Source organism: Carlito syrichta, unplaced genomic scaffold, assembly GCF_000164805.1.
Source record: "Carlito syrichta isolate Samal-C Ts95f unplaced genomic scaffold, Tarsius_syrichta-2.0.1 Scaffold306686, whole genome shotgun sequence".
Classification (NCBI taxonomy): domain Eukaryota; kingdom Metazoa; phylum Chordata; class Mammalia; order Primates; family Tarsiidae; genus Carlito; species Carlito syrichta.
In genome coordinates, this window is record NW_007250782.1 from 37,324 (window position 1) to 59,497 (window position 22,174).

Here is a 22,174-nt window from a genome sequence, read left to right on the forward strand (position 1 = left end):
AGGCTACGGTGGCTGGGAGCGGCCACTGCACTCCAGTCTGGGCGACAGAGTGAGACTCCAACTCAAAAAAAAAATGCATTCCTTCGACTCTCAGCTTAAATAGAAACTTCTCGCACAAGCTGTCCCATGGTTACCCTCTAACCTTGTATACCCTACTGGGTCCTGCTCTGCATCAGGGGCTGTGCTGCCCCAGGTGGGGAAACCAGGACTGGGTTGGACCTGTCTTCTGATGGAGAAGCAGCTGGAACCCAACTTGCAGGAGGTCAGCGTTTGCTGCTGTCCTTTGTGTCCCTCCTGTTGTCTCCTTGAGCCTTGCTTGACAGAAGGCTGGGCATGCAGATAAACTTAGGTGAGATCCTCAAGCAGCGCATGTTGACCTGACTTACATATCAGGTGGACAGAGACAGGTGGTACTGTCCCCTCCCCACTTGTGGATCAGTGATTGCCGCCCATGGAAGTGACCAGGTCAGTTTGCAGCAAAGCTATAGTGCCTGGGATGGCACTGTGTGAAGTGCTGGCTCCTTCTTCCCTTCCCTGGTGTGTATCCCAAGTCAGCATCATCATGTTTTTCCATGGTCTGGAACCTGAATGTCTATTCGCAGGGTGGCCCTGGAGACCCTTTACTGTGTCCAGGAACCTTGTCAGGTGTGCTCCAGTGCTCCATGTGCCATGGCTGGCCTGCCTTGTGAGGACAGTTGAGGCCAGTCACAGTTCTTGCTGGCCTTGGACCTGGTGGTCATGATTTTTCTTCTACTTACCATTGTCTCTCAAGACTAAAAGTTTTTGCTAATCTCTGAGGGGAGAGTTGGTAGAATTTAATTATACTTGCGTTGTGTTCTAACAGTCTTTGGTTATAGGGACAGCGCATTAAGGTACTGACTAAACCTCAGAATTTTGTCTGACTCCTGGGTCTTGTGAAAAGGAGTATTTGTGAAATTCACAAGGCATATTAAACTTCTTGCTGAGTCTTAGGAGCTTTCAAGAAAACAACGGCTTTTTTCATACCTGTTCTAGCTAGAGGTTCTGTCTGGTCCTATTTATACCATATGCCAGGGGTCAACCATCCTGTGGAGCCCGCATGCAGGCAGTGTATTTGGGGAAGGTTTTCAGTCGTTGAGCTCTGGGGGGGAGGGGGGATCTCTAATTAAGGAATTTATGGTGTTCTCAGTGAGTCCTTGAGTCTGAAGGGCTCTGTGCTTAAGCGATGCTGAAGAGCCAGCTGCTCCTCCAGATTCATGGACACATGGAGAGGATTTCTCCACTCCAGAGGCTGCCTGCCTATCTTCTCACTAGCACAGAGCTTGGAACCTTTGGCTTCAAATAATACTTAGCTTGGATTTTTGTTTTATGTTTCTTTTTGGTTCTATTAAAAATGTGTTATAAGAGAGAAATCCATAATCCCACCACTTTAACGACTACTTTTCATTTTATTTTATTTATTTATTTATTTATTTTGAGTTAGAGTGTTACTCTGTCACCCAGGCTGGAGTGCAGTGGCACACTCACAGCCCCTGCAGCTTCAATCTGCTGGACTCAGGGAATCCTTCCACCTCAGCCTTCTAAGTAGCTGGAACTACAGGCGCATGACACCATGCATGACTAGTTTTTTGATTTATTGTAGAGATGAGGTCTCGCCAAGTTGCCCACGCTGGTCTCGAACTCGTGGACTCAGGCAGGCCTCTCACCTCAGCCTTCCAAAGTGCTGGGATTATAGGCATGAGCCACAGTGCCCAGCCATTTTGTCATTTTCTTGTCAGTCTCTTCTGTAGGTATGCTTGTAACACTTTTGCATTGCTAGTATTCATACAATTCTTTATTTTTATACGTATATTTACTTTTTGATTAGACATAATTTCAAACTTACAGAGAATTTCCAATATCCCCAAAGTTTCCAATATTGGTGAATTCAGCTTCACCAATTGCTTAATTTTTAGCCATGTTTTCACAGCCTTTATATATTCCATTAAGTGTGTATGCCCCTGTTTACTTAGTCACTTCTGTGTTGTGAGCACATAACTGTTCTAAACTTGTGCTGTGATACCCAAAGCTGCAGTAGAATATTTTATAAATGTGACTTTAAGATACTGTTGCAGTCCGGGTACAGTGGCTCAGCCTGTAATCCCAGCAGTTTGGGAGGCTGAGGCTAGAGGATTGCCTGAGCCCAGGGGTTTGAGACCAGCTTGGGCAACTTGATGAGACCTTGTCTCTGCAACAAATCACTCACACACACACACACACATACACACACAAGTAGCTGGATGTGGTAGTGTGCATCTGTAGTTCCATTTGGAAGACTGAGGTGGAAAGATCAAGGGGTTTTATATACGAGGAATACTTGCTAGTATTTGAACTTTTTCTTTTTTTTTGAGTTGGAGTCTCTGTTGTACAGACTAAAGTGCAGTAGCATGATCACGGCTCACGCTACTGCAGACTCCACTTCCTGGGCTCAGGAGATCCTTCTGAGTAGGGAGACTACAGTAGCTGCAGCTACAGGCATATACCATCACAGCTAATTTTTTAATTTGTCTGTACGGACAGGCTCTCGCTATGTTGCCCAGGCTGGTCTCAAACTCCTGGGTTCAAGTGATCCTCCTGCCTCAGCCTCCCAAAATGCTGGGATTACAGGTATGAACCACTGCGCCTGGTCTCTGAACTCTTCTTAGTGTCCAGTTTATTAAATTTCTACATGTGATAAAGGTTTTACTAGCACTTAAACACCTACTAGCAAACTAGAAAATGAAAATGTACACGTTTTGTTGATCATATTCTTTAACATATTTATTATGAAGTCATTTGATCATATTTAATCAATACTGTGTGGTTGATTTCTTCTTTTTTGAATTGGAGTCTCACTCTGTTACCTAGGCTGGAGCGCAGTGGCACACTCATGGCCACTGCATGCAACCTCAACCTGCCGGGCTCAGGAGTTCCTTCTGCCTCAGCTTTCCAAGTAGCTGTAACTTCAGGTGTGTGGCACCACACCCAGCTAATTTTTCTTGATTTATTGTAGAGACAAGGTCTCACCAAGTTGAAGTCTTACCAAGTCGCCCAGGCTGATCTTGAACCCCTGGGCTCAGGCAGTCCTCTCGCCTCTGCCTCCCAAAGTGCTGAGATTACAGGTGTGAGCCACCATGCCCAGACATCTCCTTCATATTTTTATACCTTGCCTGGAGTTAAGATGAACTTAACAGATCTGTAAGAAAGAGAAGCCTATCTTCTCCTAGCTGCAGCGCCAGTCCACAGCTGGGGTGTTGTGTGTGCCTGTCTCTCAGGGCTGACCTCCCTCATGGAGCTGAGGCCACTGCGCTGCTGGCACTGCCTGGACACCGCCTGTCCTCACTGTCTGCTGTCTCCCTTTCCACCTCTGTGTTGTCATGTTTGAGTCACAGGAAGTTCCCTCTGGAATTTTTTTTTTTTTTTTTTTGAGTTGGAGTCTCACTCCATCCCCCAGGCTGGAGTGCGGTGGCACGCTCACAGCCACCCAGCGTCAACCTCCTGGGCTCTGGTGATCCTTCCGAGTAGCTGGAACTACAGGCGCATGCTACCAAGCCTAGCCAATTTTTTTGATTGTAGGGACAAGGTCTCACCAAGTTGCCCAGGCTGGTCTCGAACCCATGGGCTCCCAAAGTGCTGGGATTACAGACTGAGCCACTGAGCCTGGCCGGTTTTTTTGTTATATGTTTTGTGATCTTAAGGTGAGCATCTCCATTAGCTCTTCTCTTTGGTGGCTGGGCTGTCTTCCTGCAGCATACTGGGGATTAACCTGTGCTTACCTGTCCTCCCTGTTCTATGTTGTTTCTACTTTTCCAGATCTCTGGCTTCTTCATGGTCCTTGACAAGATAGAATCCTTGTCGATCCTTTATAAACAGATGTACAGTACAAGAAACAGCACTGCATGGCCACTCCCCTTATACTTGTAATTAATAAAAACTAAGCATTTAATTGTGTTCAACTTTTTTATTACTTATGAACCACCTTTGTGTACCATTACAAACTTATGACTTTTTTAGCTTTGGCTTATTTTGATTAATCTGCTTTTAGTGTTTGAAAGAGTCACAGCCTGGTCAGTGGCAGCTTCTTCAAACTGGCCTTGCTGGTCTTCTGTCCTTCCACAAGCTCATGAGGAGGTAGGCTCATTGTTTTCAGTTATAGTGTGAATTCCACAGCCCTGTTGAGATGTGTGGTCAAGTGCTCTTCTGGGTTCTTTCAGTGGGGAGTATAGTAGCATTAGAAACCAGCATCTGGGTGCCCTGAGCTCATTTCATGTTGTTCTGCTACAGTGTGGGTGGGCTGATGTCGCCACAGTGACCACATCAGGGTCACAGCTGGAGAGGGATGTTGTTTGACTGTGGGCACAACTTTCACATACTGCCAGTTTCACTTTGAGCATGATCTGATCTTCTCTTAGTGCCCACTTACATTTTTAGCTGTGTTTTTATCCACCTCCCTCGTCTTTTTTGTATTTCTGTGTGTCTCATTGACAACTGTTCTGTAGTTGCTTTGTTGACAATTGCCAAATTGCTTTCCAAAACATTTCACAGTAACCGGTTTTTGGTGCCAGCCATGGTTCTGTGTGTATGCTTGCTTTATCACAGTCTTTTTTTTTTTTTTTTGAGTTAAAATCTCACTCTGTTGCCCAGACTGGAGTGCAGTGGCCGCTCCCGGCCACCGCAGCCTCAACCTGCTGGGCTCCGGTGATCCTTCCACCTCAGCCTTCTGAGTAACCGGAACTACAGGCGTGTGCAACACTCACCCGGCTGATTTTTTTGATTTATTGTAGAGATGAGATCTCGCTGCCCAGGTGGGTCTCGAACCTCTGGGCTAAGTCAGTCCACTCACCTCAGCCTCCCAAAGGCGCGGGATGACAGGCTGAGCCACCGAGCCTGGTGCTTTATCACAGTCTTGCCAGCATTGGGTGTCATTGTATATTGTGAACATAGTCAGAACTTTTTTTTTTTTTTAATTGGAACCTCTGTCACCCAGGCTGGAGTGCAGTGGCACACTCATAGCCACCACAGCCTTGACCTGCTGGGCTAGGAGATTCTTCCACCTCAGCTTCCAAGTAGCGAAACTGCAGGCACACACTACCATGTCCAGCTAATTTTTTGATTTATTGTAGAGATGAGGTCTTGCCAAGTTGTCCGGGTTTATTTATTTATTTATTTATTTACTTTTTTGAGTTGGAGTCTCACTCTGTCGCCCAAACTGGAGTGCAGTGGCCGCTCCCGGCCACCGCAAGCCTCGACCTGCTGGTCTCCAGCTATCCTTCCACCTCAGCCTTCCGAGTAGCCGGAATTACAGGCATGCGCTACCACGCCCGGCTGATTTTTTGATTCATGGTAGAGATGAGGTATTGCCAAGTTGCCCAGGCAAGTCTTGAACCCGCGGGCTCAGGCAATCCACTCACCTCAGCCTCCCAAAGGCGCGGGATTACAGACTGAGCCACCAAGCCCAGCTCAGGTTGATTTCTAACCGCTGTATTCAGGCAATCCTCCTGCCTCTGCCTCCCAAAGTACTGGGATTACAGGCATGAGCCACCGCACCCAGCCAGTCAGCATTCTTACCTGTTCATCCCCCCATAATTAGAAGTGTGCAGTGCTGTCTCTGGTTGCTATAACTTGAACTTGGGGGGAGTTGATTAGAGACTTGAGCAGTGCCAAGGGAGAGGGTAAGTAGCTGCCAGTGGACTAGTAGGTGAGGATGGCACAGGAAGGAGAACTTGGGAAAGGAGGACAGCCTCCCAAAATGGACAGTGGGACGTCAGAAAGCCTGCCCTGTCCTTAGGGTTTGTTCTTCAACAATGTTGAGTTGAGGCGCTTACACCTTAGTTCATCCATTTAGGACAAGTGAGCCACTTTGAGTCTTACCTGTTTTCCTCTGTCCACCAGTATGACGCTGTTCCTATTCAGTCCAGTGTGGTGTTATGTTCCTGCCCGTCCCCATCAATGGTGAGGACCCAGACTGAGTCCGGCACGGCCCCTGTCGTTCCCAGTGGTGGCAGCAGGCAGGGCCCCACCATGGATGGCACCACAACTGAGTCTCGGCCGAGCGCCAGCTCCCTGCAGCATGCCACCCAGCCGCCACCACAGCCTCGGAAGAAACGGCCTGAAGACTTCAAATTTGGGAAAATTCTGGGTGAAGGCTCTTTTTCGACAGTGAGTATATGCTTATGCTGTTTGTCAAACAAGCATTTTCCTTGGAAAGACTGTCTTTCCTCAGAGCTTGCTGGTACCAGACAGGCTGGTATCTTCCTGGTGGCGGGTCTCTGGCCCCTCCTGCGTTATCACCTGTTGTGAAGGCTAAGGGTCTAAACCTGATTTTGTTGATGAGATTGTTTTTATTTTATGTATTACTATTATCTGAGTCAAAGTCTCACTCTGTTGCTCAGGCTGGAGTGCAGTGGCATGCTCACTTCCACCTCAGCCCTCCAAGTAGCTGGAACTACAAGTGCACGCTACTATGCCCAGCCAATTTTTTTTCTCTTTTTTTGAGTCTCACTTTGTCACCCAGGCTGGAGTGCAGTGGCATACTCATGGCCACTGCAGCCTCGACCTGCTGGGCTCAGGTGATCCTTCCACTTCAGCCTTCCAAGTAGCTGGAACCTACAGGCATGTCCCACCATGTCTGGTTAATTTTTTGACTTATTGCAGAGATGAGGTCTCACCGAGTTGTCCAGACTGGTCTCAAACCCGTGGGCTCAGGCAATCCTTTCACCTTGGCCTCCCAAAGTGCTGGTATTATAGGTGTCAGCCACTGCGCCTGGCCTAAGTTTTTGATTTATTGTAAGATGAGGTCTTGCTATGTTGCCTAGGCTGGTCTTGAACCCATGGGCTTAGGTAATCATTACCTCTCTCCTCCGCCTCTCAAAGTGCTGGGATTATAGGCATGAGCCACCGCGCCTGGCCTATTATTATTATTTTTGAGTTAGGGTCTTACTGTTGCCCAGACTAGAGTGCAGTGGCACAGTCACGGGCTCATTATAGCCTCGACCTCCTGGACTCCTGCCTCAGTCTCCTGAGTAGCTGGGACCACAGGTGTGCACCCCCATACCTAGCTAATTTTTTTACTTTTTTAGTAGAGATGGAGTCTAACTATGTTGCCCAGGCTGATCTTAAACTTCTGGGCTTAAGTGATCCTCTGGCCTCTCCCTTCCAAAGTGCTGAGATTATAGGTGTGAGCCACCATGCCTGGCTATGGTTTTTTTTTTTTTTTCCCAAATGCAACTAATTTTATTTTAACCTGGCATCAGCAAGTTATTTTCTGTGTCCTTGTGTTTTGTTGGCAAGGCCCTGAGAAACTTTTCTTTTCCTTCGATTGAAAGTTAGTATCACAGTATTAGAATCTCTTCAGAGTTTTTTTGGGAACATATAATGACCTTTTTTAGTTTTCTCGTTTGATTTTTAAAAAATAAATATATAAAACAGTACACCATGATTTGCTAGAGGCACAGTCTCTGGATTCTTGTGTTCTGAGTTTCATAAACAAATATTTTCACAGTAGTGTCAAGTCTGATTCGTGGGAACTCCTTTCGCAACCATAGTGACTTTTGCCTGTCTTGTGGTGTTTTTTTCTTCTTAAAGCAATGAAACAAAGGTTCAAGGCAGCAGGTGGGACCCCATGAAGCCACTCTGGGTGTGCAGTCTTAGTCTGTGCTTCTGTAAAGAGCCAGATTCCTGCTGCATGGTCTCCGTGGTGGCTGGGCGCATGCAGGGTGGCTCCAGGGAGAGCCTGAGCACTCCTGAACAGCCCATCTTCGGGCCTGATCTTAGAAGCCATATGTGAAATTTGTTTTCTTTTCCTCTCTTTTACATTTATGAAGCATTTAAAAATGCAAAGAACATGAAATATAGCTCCCCCATATTCCTAACATCTTGGGTTTTTGTTTGTTTGTTTGTTTTTTGAGTTGGAGTCTCACTCTGTCACCCAGACTGGAATGCAGTGGCACGTTCTTGGCCACTGGGCTCTGGCAATCCTTCTGCCTCAGCCTTCCAAGTAGCCAGAACTACAGGTGCGCGCTACCACACCTGGCTAATTTTTTATTTATTGTAGAGACGAGGTCTCACCAAGTTGCCTCAGGCGGGTCTCAAACCTGTGGGCTCAGGCAGTGCACTCGCCTTGGCCTCCCGAAGGGCTGAGATTACAGGCTGAGCCACCGAGCCTGGTCCTAGCTTCTTGTTTTAATTAATGTTAACTTGTAATGCCCTTACACTTGTAATTTAAACTTTTTAAATCGCAGCTTTTATGAAAGAATTTTGTTAATAAAAGAATTGTGCCATTATGAAAAACACCTTTAACCGTGAAGATAGTCCCCAGAGGTCTGGTGCTCACAGACTCTCTTGGAAAGAAGAAGCTACTTTGGAAACCATGGGCCTTCTGCTCGGCTGCCTGCAACAGTCTGGTGAAATGAGAGGAGGCATCCCTTCTGCTCGGTTGTCCTTCTTTACATTTATCTTGACTGACAAATAGGGACTTATTTGTGAAATAGCCCATATCCCCAGGTTCCCATGGCGAGTGGAAAGCCAATCCTGACCCTCTGAGGCCACGATCATCATCTGTCATCCTAGTGCCTCTCTGAGTCTGCACCAGAGAGGTGCCTGGGAAATACTGTGAGCCAACTCTTTCCTGGGGCCATTTGGAATCTTCATTGCTGGGTCTCAAATTATGTGTGTTATCCTTAGTTCTTTCTCATCATTCCTGAAATAGGGACCACTTAAATTTAGATTTCCAGGGGAGGGGTAGAGGACAAATGGCAGTTAGGAGGCTGGGCAAGATCTTGATTCGGTAGAGCCAAGGATGGTGCTAGAGAGCGGGTAGTCCCCCTGAGAACAGTGGTAGCATCCAGGTTAGCCCCACTGCCACCCTGGGTGACATGGAGGGACACACATCATACGTTCTTTCCTGGAAGAAGATTCTTCCCTCCCTGTAGAAACCTCATGAAATGCTGAGTTTAGACAATAGAAAGATGACATAACTACCTCCTTAGAAAGGATTTCACTAAATAGTAGTACTCTCTCACAGTTCTTCCTTCCATTGATCTACTTGCGTAACTAGTGTGTACTCTTGTGAAGAAATGTAACATTGCACAAATACAAAACCTTAGAGACGGGAAGTCCTGCCCGGCCCACTCCCCCTCACTCCCTCGTATCTCAGAACCATCCATACATGGTGTATTCCTCCAGAAAGATCTTTGCACTCTTTCCACTTGAGTACATGTAACCCATATAATCCATCCTTATTCTTCCTGATCACTGCAGGGCGTTTCACACGATGCTTTTCCAGGATCATGTCTGATGAGTCCTGTAAAGAATTCTGTCACAGAATGTGACTTACAACCCGGCCCTTTGAACCTCATCCTAAAGGTCTTCCTGCAAGGTCCAGGGAGTTTCATGGGACAGGTTTCATCTGTGCTCTGGTCCTCAGGCTGTCCCTCTGCAGGTGTTTTAGGAGACACATTTGCATCTACTGGTGCTGGTTTGGCGTCCTGTGGGCAACTTACTCCAGAAGGTTCTGGCTTATCTCTGGACCAATCCAGTATTTCCAGTTTGGTTCCTTGCAGTGTGCCCAGGTTTTGCTTGTGCAGAAGGGTCTTTTCTGTGCTTGAATGCTGCGTTAGGGTGCTGTCCTTTAGGTGGTGTGTGAGTCCAAGGCTCAGGTATGCCACAGAGAGGACATGGCAGGATGTGTGCAGGTGTCCTGGGAAGGGGATTTGCTCTTGTGGGCATGCAGGGCCACTGTGTTTGTTTAGTCTCTGGGACCCCTTATAGCCATGTTCATATTTATAGCATTTATGAGTGCTATCAAATGAAATGTATGGCAACAATTATTTGAAAAAGCCCAAATTCAGGGCAGCTTTTTGCAGTGGACACATACTAGGAGGGTTGTTTTTGTTTGTTTTTGAGTCGGGGTCTCATTTTGTGCCCTGACTGGAATGCAGTGGAACAATAATGGCTCACTACAACCTTGACTTCCTGGGCTCAGGTGATCCTTTCGCCTCAGCCTCTTGAGTAGCTAGGACTATTAGCCACCACATGTGGCTAATTTTTAAATTTTGTAGAGACAAGGTTTCGCTATGTTGCCTAGGCTGGTCTTGAACTCCTGGGTTCAAGCAGTTCTCCTGCTTCAGCCTCCCAAAGTGCTGAGATTACAGGTGTGAGCCACTGTGCCCAACCTAGAAGGATATATTCTCTTTTTTTGAGTTGGAGTCTCACTTTGTCACCCAGGCTAGAGTGCAGTGACATGCTCATGGCCACCGCAGCCTCGACCTGCTGGGCTCAGGTGATCCTTCCGCCTCAGCCTTCCAAGTAGCTAGAACCACAGGCGTACACTACCACGTCTGGCAAATTTTTTGATTTATTGTAGAGATGAGGTCTCACCATGTCACCGAGGCTGGTCTCGAACCCATGGGCTCAGTCAGTCCTCTCACCTTGGCCTCCCAAAGTGCTGGGATCATAGGCGTGAGCCACTATTCCCAGCCAAGGATATATTCTTCAAGTTATTTTTTCAGGGACTTTCCATTGCCCACTTGTGGTGGTATTTACTACATCTTTCTACTTGCCATGAAGGGCCTGCTAGTCTAAGGCTCCTGAGTTTCTACTTTCAATGTACCATGAAAACTATTGGCAGGTGATCCAGAACTTCCTGAAAAACACTGGGAAGATTGGCATTTTGTTGTTAACTATTAGAAAACATTAATGTGAGCATTAGCTTTCAGCTCTGTTTGTTAGTACAGAACCAGAAACATCTAACTCTAGTTTTGAGCCTTCAGTGGGGGTTGCAGAGTGACTTGTCAGACTCAGCATCCTGGTTACTATATTACATTGTGTGTTTTTTTTCTCTTCTCTTTTTCTTCTTTTCTTTCCAAACCAGGTTGTCCTGGCTCGAGAACTGGCAACCTCCAGAGAATATGCTAGTAAGTACTACTTCCGGTGACCTTGTGTCCAGAATGCAGGGTAGCATGGGTTCTGTGCATGGGCAGCTTGGGTGGCAGGGCTGGGGTTTCTGTGCAGATTTCAGGGTGTTAGATACTGTTAGTCTCAGAGACCACGAAGCTGGTGTGTTCAATTTTTGAGCAATGTCATTTGTACCAGTTACCTTTGTGAGTTGTGTCTTTAGTAATTTTTATAATTTTCAATTGTTAGTAACTCACTTCTTTCTCACCTTAAGTTAAAATTCTGGAGAAACGGCATATTATAAAAGAGAACAAAGTTCCTTATGTAACCAGAGAGCGAGATGTGATGTCACGGCTGGATCACCCCTTCTTTGTTAAGCTTTACTTCACGTTTCAGGACGATGAGAAGCTGTGTATCCTTTGCATGGTCAGTGCCATCTGAAGTCACACCAGCACTCCTCTCGCTTGGAATCGTTGTTTGTTTCCATAAGTAACCCCTCCCCCCAAAAGGAAAGAGTGCAGCACGGCTTCCCTCCCCCGACTACCAGGATCCCTTGGATGGCTGACGTTCCACGGTTGGACAGTGCCAGGGCCTGACTGATCTCAGTGGCACAGAACATTATCTTAGGGAAACTGTCAGACGTTTTCAAGGTTGAATCCTGTGCTCAGATGAAGCAGAGACTTGAGAGAGGGCACGTGGTCTCAGCATCCATGGACTCCTAGGGATGTCTGCCCTCTTTGGCTCTGGGCTGTGGGCTTTGGTTGGAAGGGATGTCTTTACTGGACCTAGCACTTAAGAAGTCCAGGGAGTGACTCAAGGGTGTCTGAACCCTTTCTCTGTATACTCTGTCCTCTCTGTGTGACACTTGCTGCCCTTTGGTCCCTCTGATTGTTCAGTTCCTCACTCTCCAGGACTGGCCAGATTGCTTCTCCAGCAGTCACCCTCCGTGACTGTGTCCTTTGGTCCCCTGAACTCTCATCTCATCCCTGGAGCACTGTCATTTCTCTTTTTGAACCTTTACTTAGGAATCTGGGAGGTCCTGTGGGTGTCAGGGCCTCTGGGCCTGCTCAGGGCTATTTGGCCACGCTGACCCTGCCCCCAACAGGTGCTTCTTGCATCTGCTCTTTCCCTCTCTTTCTCCTCCCTTCAAGTCTCAGCAGAGCTTCCTTTCCTCCTCAGCTCCCTCAAAGCTGACCAAGGTGGCTGAGGGCTTGGCTTCCCCATCCCACCTGGGGTAGAAGCCTGAGTCTTCTCCATCTGTCACCCCCCCACACACCATCAGTCTCATGTTTCTCTCCCAGGTATGTTGATTACTCTGTGTTAAAACCTTTCTCAGTCCTCCTCCCATCTTCTGGCTCCTTCATCTGCCACCAGCAGAGTTCGTTTATTCTTTTGTTTACTTAGAAGTACTTGCTGAGCACAGGGTGGGAGGTGCACAGAATATTAGCAGATGCCACAGACTTCCAGGTAGCAGGACGTGCTTCCAAGAGTATAATACTGTGCAAGGACTGACTAGAGTGTGGGGCTTGTTGAACTTGGTGGTATGAGGAGATGATGTTCCGTCCAGAAAGCTGAACACACGAGGGCAGAAACATCAGGGCCTGAGGCACAGCCAGTATGTGGCTCTGAGGCCAGAATATGAAAAGACTGGTTGTGGTCTGACTCCTCCTTGAGCCATGGCAGCCTGGCCGATTCTGAACTTTCTTCTGTTTGTGGTGGGAAGCATGGGATTTGCTCTGGTCTGGCTGCTCGTGGTCCAGGCTATAGAGCAGGGGCTGGAGTAGTGGTAGGAAGGGTCTTGTAAACAGTCTGGGTGAAAGAGTGGAATCAAGGCAGCTCCTAGGAGTCGGCCCTCACAGCCTGGTGTTTGGCAGTATCTGTTACTGAGCCGGGAAAGGCTGGACTGGGGGCGGATGCCGGGTTGGCATTTCACGCGCCTGCTGATGCTGCCATCTGAGACTGAGTGGGCTGTTGGCTGCTGCCAGCAGAGCTCCAGAGGAGTCAGGGACACTCAGGCCCAGAATTTCTCTGTGAGCTAGTGGGCCACCCAGAGAATGGCTCATCTGTGGACGGAGCCTGAGTGCCACTACATGCAGAGGGTCACACAAGAAGGGTCCCACTAAAGACACCACGACACAGTGACCATGACAGGGTGTTGCCAGTGAGTCAAGAGACTAGGGCTATGGGATCAGATGGTTTCTGGTGGGAGGGCACCAGCTACTTGGCCAGGTGCTGGGGAGTGGTCAGGCACACGGGGCCTGATCAGCAGGTTTGCCCCCGTGCAAATTTTTATGGTGGACAGGCAGTTTCCTAGGAGGAAAGTTCAGAAGGCGTGAGAGGTGAGGAAGTGGAGACAGCACTGAGAGCCAGCTCTCCTGGTGGTTGTGCTGAGACAGAAACAGTGGAGTGGGCCATAGTTGACAGGCATGTGGCCTAGGAAGGTTTTGTTGTTGGTTTACTGAGGATCTTACAGAATATTTGCCTCCAGGCCAGGCCTCCTGTCCTCCAGCATCACCTTTCCCCACCTTCCTACTAATGTAACCTGCTGCAGCCCTTAATGACTTATTCTTGTCTGCTGTGTCTCAACTCCAAGGCTGCCTCACCCCTCTCGTGCCCTCTGGGACCCTTTGTGACTGCACCCCTCTTTGTGCCCATGGTGGTTTCTCTGACTGCCAGAATTCCAGAGCCCAGGCTTCCTGCATGACTCTCGAGGTGATGCTCTTGATTGTGAGGCTCCAATTGAATTGCACACACTTGTCTTCATCTTCTCCAGGGGCATGGGTGGTGGGATCAGGGGCTCAGAGTCCAGATGAGGGTGATCTTGCTGTCTGATTTCCAGATGGGATGGGCCAGAGCAGTACAGGTGAAAAAGGGACTCTGGGTCTTCGTCCAGTGGGTACATGTTACCCTTGATGATTAATACACATTCCAAAACCCCAGAAGATTGTGAAGCCTTATTCACCATCACAGGAACGAGGCCTGGGACTTCTACCACACTTGGAATCCTGGATGTATGTTATATTGAGAAACTAAAAAAAACAGCTGGGTTAGGTAGCTCACTGTAATCCCAGCACTTTGGGAGGCAGAGGCAAGAGGATTGCCTGAACCCACAGGTTTGAGACCCACCTACGCAACATGGCAAGACCTCATCTCTACAATAAATCAAAAAATTAGCTGGGCATGGGGGCACACACCTGTAATTCCAGCTGCTTGGAAGGCTGAGGCACAAAGGTCGAGGCTGTGGTGGCTGTGAGCATGCTACTGCACTCCAGCCTGGGTGACAGAATGAGACTCCAATTAAAACAAACAAACAAACAATGAAGCTCTAAGCATGAAGAAATGCCCAGATATGCACATCATCCTCCCTTTAGCCATAATTTCCTGTGAGACTGGCAGAACCTGGGGACACCCTACAGCAACCTGGAGACAGGTGGGTGGATCCAGACGCAATCCCCATGCCAGGTTGAGGGAGCAGGGAGCAAGCCCTACTGCTCCCCAGAGGTGCAGCGAGAGAGCCTGTCTTGTAAGCATGATGAAGGTTGTGGCTGAGCCTCACACCTGGGCTCCCGGGAGGCGGCATTCCTCCGGGTGAGGTTCTATGGCCAGTTGGGGGTGGGGTGCTCATTCAGCTGATGCTGAGCTCTGGCCTGGGCTGGAGAATCCCCAGCAGCCTGTGCCATTGAGACTTTCTTGGTCTGTGGGTTGCTAGGTGAAGAGGCCATGGGCATCAGCCTTCTTTGCTGAAGGGACAGGACAGGGTAAGGTTAGGGGACCCTGACTGAGACCCTTTGCGCTCCCCAGAAGTAAAGAGAGGTTTGGTTTTTGTTTAGGTTCCTATTGAACATTGTCTGAGTTGGGAGGGTTTGGGTGGTCAGAGATGGGCTGGACAGGGGCAGGTCTAGGTAGGTTTGGTTGCTGGTCCTTTCCCTTCTAGGTTTGTCCTCAATGCCCTGAAGCTTCAGGCTCCTTCCTCAGTGGGAGACCACATTGCCTTGGCAAACAGAAGTCTAAATGGAGCATAGACCAGCCTGGCACCCTGAGCAGGAGCCACCCTTCCTGGCCTCAAGAGTCATTGCTTAGGGCGGGTGAGCACTGGGGTCCCTGTGTCTTAGGCTGCTAGTAAGGGTGAAGTACCTGAAGATTTCCAGAATGGGCACAATGTATGATGCTCCCAGGGGGAAACAGTTGTGTGGAATCCATTTATTGTCCTTAAATCCTCTTGGAAAAAGAATATACACAAAGCCCATTACAGTGCAGTGGTGTAGAGAAAGATGACTGCCTTCATGTCTTCCCATTGGGTGTCTCACAGACAAACCTGAATGAACTGAGAAGTTTATAAATTGACTTTTCTCTTACAAACTGTCACTTTTTCCATATAGGAAGCAGTTCAGTGGGTCTCAGGGCTAGGAGCTGTGGCACTCTCCCCCATCTCCTAAAGCTGTTCTTTCTGCGGTGGAAGCCTGTACACAAGTTGTGTGCGCCTTTTGGCCAGGGCCTACGTGCCTGTCTCTAGCATTTCCCCTTCACCGAGGCCATGGGTGCCCTTTGGAGATGATGCTGTCAGAAAGAGCAGTCTGGGCTGAGAGGCTCTGTTTGTTTCCCGGGCTGGTGTTCTTGGTACGAATCCCTACGCTGGTGCCTCATCTTGAAACTGAGGCCTGGAATTCCTGGCAGACCCAGTGACATGACTGTCTTGGGCCACAGGTACCTTCAGTTGACATTTAGTTTAGCACAATTCTTACTGCCATAAAGGTTAGTTTGTAAACTATGATTTTCACACTCTTCCTTAACTATACAATATTCAGATTTTGGCCTCAGTTATGCCAAAAACGGAGAACTACTTAAATACATTCGAAAAATCGGTTCATTTGATGAGACCTGTACCCGGTTTTACACAGCTGAGATTGTGTCTGCTTTAGAGTACTTGCACGGCAAGGGCATCATTCACAGGTAACCTGAGAGGGCGTCCTGGGTGGCGTTTTCAGGATGGTCAGTTTAATAGGGTCAATTGCCATTTGACCCACAAGCTTCGGTTGATGCCCAAACCATCCTAGCCCTTGGGAGTCAACCCTGGTGGAATGCTCTGTGGATGGGTGTGACTGAGTTGCCAGCTGGTGCCACACCTTCTCCAGAGCCAAGATGAGGCCAGCATCCCAGAGCCCTGATGATGAGAGACTTGCCTGTAAAGGTGAGATCAAGGCCGGGCTCGGTGACTCAACCTGTAATCGCAGCATCTTGAGAGGCCGAGGCGAGTAGATTGTGTGAGCCTGTGGGTTCAAGACCAACCTGCCAACTTGGTGAGACATTGTCTCTACAATAAATAAAAAATAGCCAGGCATGGTAGTGTGCGCCTGTAGTTTTGGCTTCTTGGAATGCTGAGGTGGAAGGATTGCCAGAGCCCAGCAGGTCGAGGCTGCAGTGACTGGGGTCATGCCACTGCCCTCCAGCCTGGGCAAGAGAGTGAGACTCCAACTCAAAAAATAAATAAATAAAAATAAAAGATCAGATCAAATTTCCTGCCAAGATAACAATTCTTTTAGCCATTTTGACTAATGCTTTTGAATGCTTTTGTCAATTGTAGCTTTTGTGTGTACTTATTTCTGGTCTCATTTTGCATGACTTTGTAATAAAATCAAATTGGAAGTGTTAATAAGCTCTTCATTTTCCGAGTTGAAAATGATAGCTTATACCTCAATAAAAAGCTTATTAAAATGATAGCTGTAGTTATGAAGTGATTTAATTTTAATATCCTTGTATGCAGTTGATATTTGTTCAGTGTGAACGTTAGATGTGTATTCTTGGTTGTCAGTCTGTAAAGATTATAAACATTGCTGGGCGTGGTGGCTCACGCCTATAATCCCAGCACTTTGGGAGGCTGAGGTGAGAGGATTGCCTGAGCCCACGGGTTCAAGACTAGTTTGGACAATTTGGCAAGACTTCATTTCTACAATAAGTAAATAAATAGCCGGGTATGGTGGCTCGTGCCTATAGTACCAGCTACTTGGAAGACTGAGGTAGAAGGTTCATCTAAGCCCAGCAGGTCGAGGCTGCAGTGGCTGGGAGAGTGCCACTGCCCTCCAGCCTGGGCAAGAGAGTGAGACTCCAACTCAAAAAAAAAAAAAAAAAAAAAGATTTTTAAGTATTAATTAGTTCATTTTGATTTCAGCAATATTTAGAGTATATAATAATGTTGACGTTTTAAGTATTTCATCTCAAATATAAAAATCTATTTTTACAGGGACCTTAAACCAGAAAACATTTTGTTAAATGAAGATATGCACATCCAGATCACAGATTTTGGAACAGCAAAAGTATTATCCCCAGAGAGCAAACAAGGTGTGTGAGTTTTATTTCTAGCAGAGCCTGGCTTTGTGCTTAAGATTGGAAGCAGCTTCTGAGAATGTGTTGCAGTGTATTGTCTTCATCATTAATGACAGAGGTACATTGATGCCTTTGTTATCATAAAACAGATTGTGAACTTTCTTTGGGTAAGCTCCTGCCATGCCAGCAGGTTTTACTTCGGGAGTATGTAGTGGGCAGAGTGAGAAAGTCACAGGTTCTCATCTACCCTCTATGGTCATCCTCCTTCATCTTCTTCCTGGGCAATGCTGGGTGCCGCATCCGTGCCTGGTCACCCATGCATGGGGTGTGGTGTTGGTGTGTCAGCTCCTGACTCCTGTGTACTGTGCATAGTGTCTAGAGCAGCATGTCCCTGCTCCCCAGTGGCCCTCTCTCCATCCTGGCTCCTGCCTGGGGTACCCAGCTGCTTGTGGTGGACCATGCATGCTGATTTTAGTGAGGTTCTAGAACATCACAGAATGAGTGAGGGCTGATTTTACCTGCTGGTCAAGTGCATATTGGTAATCACAAAGCCTCCAAGTCCTGTTCTAGCCTTGGATCATACTGTGACAGCTCCATCACTTGAGGAGGTATTGCTGAAAGTCCACTTGGGCCAGAAATGTGACCTGGACTGTCTTAGCCAGCTAAGACATCTTGATGCCCTCTAGATGCTTATTGGATGTAAAAATGGCAGTTTAACTTTTGAAGACTGTTTTGAAGTGTTGGGTAAGAAAGAATACAAAGCCTTTAGGATGAGGTCTGGGGGAAGCTGAAGGCTGTTATATACATTGATAAGTGACCTTGAAAATGATTCTTTGGAACGTGAATCCTTTCGCCTGGCTCTCCTACACTGGCACCATGAGCTTTACCACTTGCTTCACCACCTTCTCCACCAACTACTGGTTCCTGGGCTCTATCTAGCCACCCAGCCTCCTGCCCACCAGCAGTGCAGCCATTGTATCTATGCAGATGCTGGCCACTCAAGTTCCCGGATCTCTGTGTCCCGCTCCATCAACTTCTGGGGTGGTTGGGGGCCTAGGGACCTGACCACAGGGATAACTGGGAGACTGGGGGACATCCAGAGTGAGAAGACCACGCAAGAGCTGAACGACCTACCTGAAGAGTGTGATGAGCCTGGAGATTGAGAACTGGAGACTGGAGAGGAAAATCCGGGAACACCTGGAGAAGGAGGGACCCTGGATCAAAGACTGGGTGTGTTATTTCAAGACCATCAAGGACCTGAGGGCTCAGATCTTTGCAACTTCTGTGGAAAATATTCATATCGCTCTGCAGATTGACAATGCCAGTCTTGTTGCTGATGACTTTAGAGTCAAGTATGAGACAGAGCTGGCCATGTGCCAGTCCAGGAAGAGCGACATCAGTGGGCTCCACAAGGTCACTGATGACACCAATGTCACCTGGCTGCAACTGGAGACAGATTGAGGCTCTTGAGGAGGAGCTGCTCTTCGTGAGGAAGAACACGAGGATGAAGTAAAAGGCCTACAAGCCCAGATTGCCAGCTCTGGATTGACCATGGAGGTAGATGCCCCCAAATTTCAGGATCTCAGTAAGATCATGGTGGACATCCAGGCCCAGTATGATGAGTGGGCTCAGAAGAACCGAGAGGAGCTGGACAAGACCTAGAGGAGCACCACAGTGGTCACCGTGCAGTCTGCCGAGATCAGAGCTTCCAGGATGGTGCGCATGGAGCTGAGATGTACAGCGCAGTCCTTGGAGATCAACCTGGACTCCATGAGAAACCTGAAGGCCAGCTTGGAGAACAGCCTGAGGGAGGGGAAGGCCCTCTATGCTGTGCAGATGGAGTAGCTCAATGGCACCCTGCTGCACCTGGAGTCTGAGCTGGCACAGACCTGGGCAGAGGGCCAGCGCCAGGCCCAGGAGTGTGAGGCTCTGCTGAACATCAAGGTCAAGCTGTGCTGGAGCCTGAGATCGCCACATACCTCCACCTGCTGAAGGATGGGAGGACTTCAGTCTCAGTGATGCCCTGGACAGCAGCAGCCCCGTTCAGATCATCCAAAAGACTATCACCCGCAGGATAGTGGATGGCAAATTGGTGTCTGAGACCAATGACACCAAAGTTATGAGGTGTTGAGGTGGAAAAGCAGGAGGCCAATAAAAAGTTCAGAGGTTAAAAAAAAAAAAGAAGAAGAAGAAAATGATTCCTGGTGCACAGACGAGCGTGATTGCTGAGAGGTCAGTGGACTTCTGCCTGGGTCTAGGGCACCTGAGGGAAAGGCCTCCATGGAAAGCACTGGGACAAAGGTGCTGAAGGCAAGTGTGGAGGGGCAGGAGTGTGGGGTTGTTGGTGGAAGAAAGATTCTAATAGAAGCGACCACATTGCCGCAGCTGCTCTCTTGTGGAAAGGGGAGCTGTGAGCACAGTGTGTGGTGGCTCCAGCCTGGTCTCCACAGACAGTGGAGCTGGCTCACGGCAGTGTAGGTTGCAGGTTGCAGCTGGGCAGAGAGTAGTCAAGTTCAGTGAAACAGGCATTTCTGTTCTCCACACGCCTTTCTGTTTCTTTTGAGTTGGTCCCATGTCCTGTGTGCACAGTACCACTGGGAGGTGCCCACTGTCACTCACAGGGCCTTGCCTGTCCCTTCGGGTGTTTTCCCAGCCCTGTGTTTTCATTCTCTGGGTTCTTGTTAAGGTTCTATCAGTTATGCTTCAGTCTCTGCTTGGTTGTTGAGGCACTAAAACTTCGTCTTGGATTTGGGTGGTGCTCTGAGAATCTTAAAACTTCCCCTTGGAGGGGGGGGGGCTAAGATCAAAACTTGCAATCAAGGAGGAGGCTCTTGTCTCTTACAGTGGTTTAGTCCTGCTGCCCCTTTTCTGCTTGTTGTAGCCTGCCCCAGCCTGTCCAGCTATGTGTGAGGATGGGTGCCTCCTGCCTGGAGCTGCACAAAGCCCAGGAAGTCCTTCTGGCACTCCTGAGATGCTCACAACCCTGCTCTGTTGGACTCATTCCTATTAAAAAATAACCATTTTGGGGCCAGTAATTCTATTTTTATGGACACGGTGTAACCTCATAACCACTGGTGCTGTCCACGACAAAGATGAAGCAAACAGGAACTTCTGTCACTCAGGTTTTCTCATTAGGATCTGTCAGCTGCTTTTCATCCCTGTGCTGACTCTTCCTGGTCAGGGACAAGCCTACGGTGTGCCTCAGGGCAGCAGAGCTGGGTTGGCTTGGCCCCAGAATCAGCCTGAGAACTGTCAGTCAGGGTCTGCTCTGGGCCTTTTTTCCTTTATATGGTTTTTCTTTGGAATCTGATATATATTTTTTTAATTTCAATTTCTCATCATTTTCACGATAGAGTCTAATATTTGGCACTGGGCTAGTCTCATTGCCCTGTAACCGATTAATAAAATATCAGAATTTAAATATGTTGATTGACGAAAAAGCAAAATAAGCCTTTTATTTTTGGAAGTAGGAAGCTATGAGCACTTGAGGCTCTTTGGAGGGAAAAAAGGAAGCAAGAGGCTAAAAGTCCTTATATTGTTGTAAACTAGGGACAGTCATTGTGTGTGTATGTGTATATATATATGAGTTGGTGGGGTTTTTTTCCCCCCTTTGAGGAAAAGGGAAAAAACTGTATAATTGATGTTGATTTATTTTAGTAACTTAATCTCATTTTCTGTTTGAAGTAGTTTAGTATCTTGGAATTTATTCCTGTGTGGGCTTCCTTTTACTCTTGTGCAGAGATGGTTTCCTGAAACATCTTCAAAGCTTCTAGAGTGAAAGTGTTAGTGGGAGCAGGGTGTACCCAGGTTCCTTAACCATGCAGCAAATGTGTCATACCCTCCCTAGAGGAAGGCAGGTTGTACTCTTGTCACAGGCCTCTTTCCTGTGGGGCAAGGTGGCCCCCGTATCTTCAAGGGGAGGTGATGAGAGATGGAGCAGGACAGCTGCTAAGGGCCTGTGAGAGTGAAGAGACTTCCTGGCAGCAAGGACTTCTGACTTCTCTTATCTCATAGGGCCCATGGACATGCCCTGGTGAGGACAGCTTAATCACTTGGAGCAAGCCCCTTGTCTGTGACTGTGTCTCTGGCCTGTGCCCTCTTTGCAAGAGAATTGGAGAACTTGGGGTGTCCTGGAGGGTCAGACATGGGGTTCGTTTCTAGAAACCTGTGTTCTCACCTCTGTGGACCTTTTTGGTATGCAGCCAGGTATGGAGGCTCCACCCACCAAGCATGAAGGAGGGCGAGGGCCAGCGTGTGTGGGCAGGGGTGGTAGAAGAGGGGTTGAACGGGGAGGCTGCAGTCAGTGCAGTGGTTCCTTTATCCCCCTTTGTGGATGGCCATCATTCTATACCATAAGACCAGCTGCCATTTCCCCTCCCTCTGTACTGGATACTCAAGAGGTCCTCTCACGAGAGTCATAGCTGCCTCGAGCTTGCCATCGTTGTAGCCTTTGCTGGCCCACCTGCCCCCTGGGACAGAGAGGAGCTGCCTTCACAACAGATTTTCATCCATTATGAAATTGAAGCTTGTCTGTCAAAGAGGGGGAGGGGTCCCTGTGCTGAGGTTACAGGTGTGAGCCACTGTGTCTGGTCTATAGAGCTTCTTTTTAAAAAAGTAGCTACAATACCATGCCATTTTTATACAATAAAAATTAATACTTAATATTTCAAGATATTCAGAGTTAAATTTCCATTTGTCTCATGCATATCATACTTTTTTGTTGTTATTGTTTACTTGAGTCAGGATCCAAATAAGGTTTGCACAAATTTCTTTCTACTTTTTTTTCAGTTGAGGTCTCACTCTATTGCCCAGGCTGTAGTGCAGTGGCACTATCACAGCTTACTGCAGCCTTGACCTCCTGCACTCAGGTGATCCTTCCATTTCCCCAGTAGCTGGGACTACAAGTGTATGCCACCACGCCTGGCTATTTTTTTTTTTTTTTTTTTTTTTTTGTAAAGACAAG

General features: G+C 47.9%; 1 protein-coding gene across 2 annotated transcripts in view; it reads left to right on the top strand.

Annotated features, from left to right (window-relative positions):
* Positions 1–22,174, top strand: part of PDPK1 (3-phosphoinositide dependent protein kinase 1) — an 82,562-nt gene that overhangs the window by 29,625 nt on the left and 30,763 nt on the right. Inside the window, exons 2-6 of one of the 2 annotated variants that reach the window (XM_021715121.1) lie at positions 5,890–6,156; positions 10,868–10,910; positions 11,165–11,302; positions 15,696–15,840; positions 17,129–17,226. In XM_021715121.1, coding sequence (XP_021570796.1) covers positions 5,947–6,156; positions 10,868–10,910; positions 11,165–11,302; positions 15,696–15,840; positions 17,129–17,226 — 634 coding nt within the window. In that variant the 5' untranslated portion in view covers positions 5,890–5,946. Of the gene's footprint in view, positions 1–5,886; positions 6,157–10,867; positions 10,911–11,164; positions 11,303–15,695; positions 15,841–17,128; positions 17,227–22,174 lie in introns of those variants that run through there. The other variant, XM_008063243.1, reaches the window with a different exon arrangement.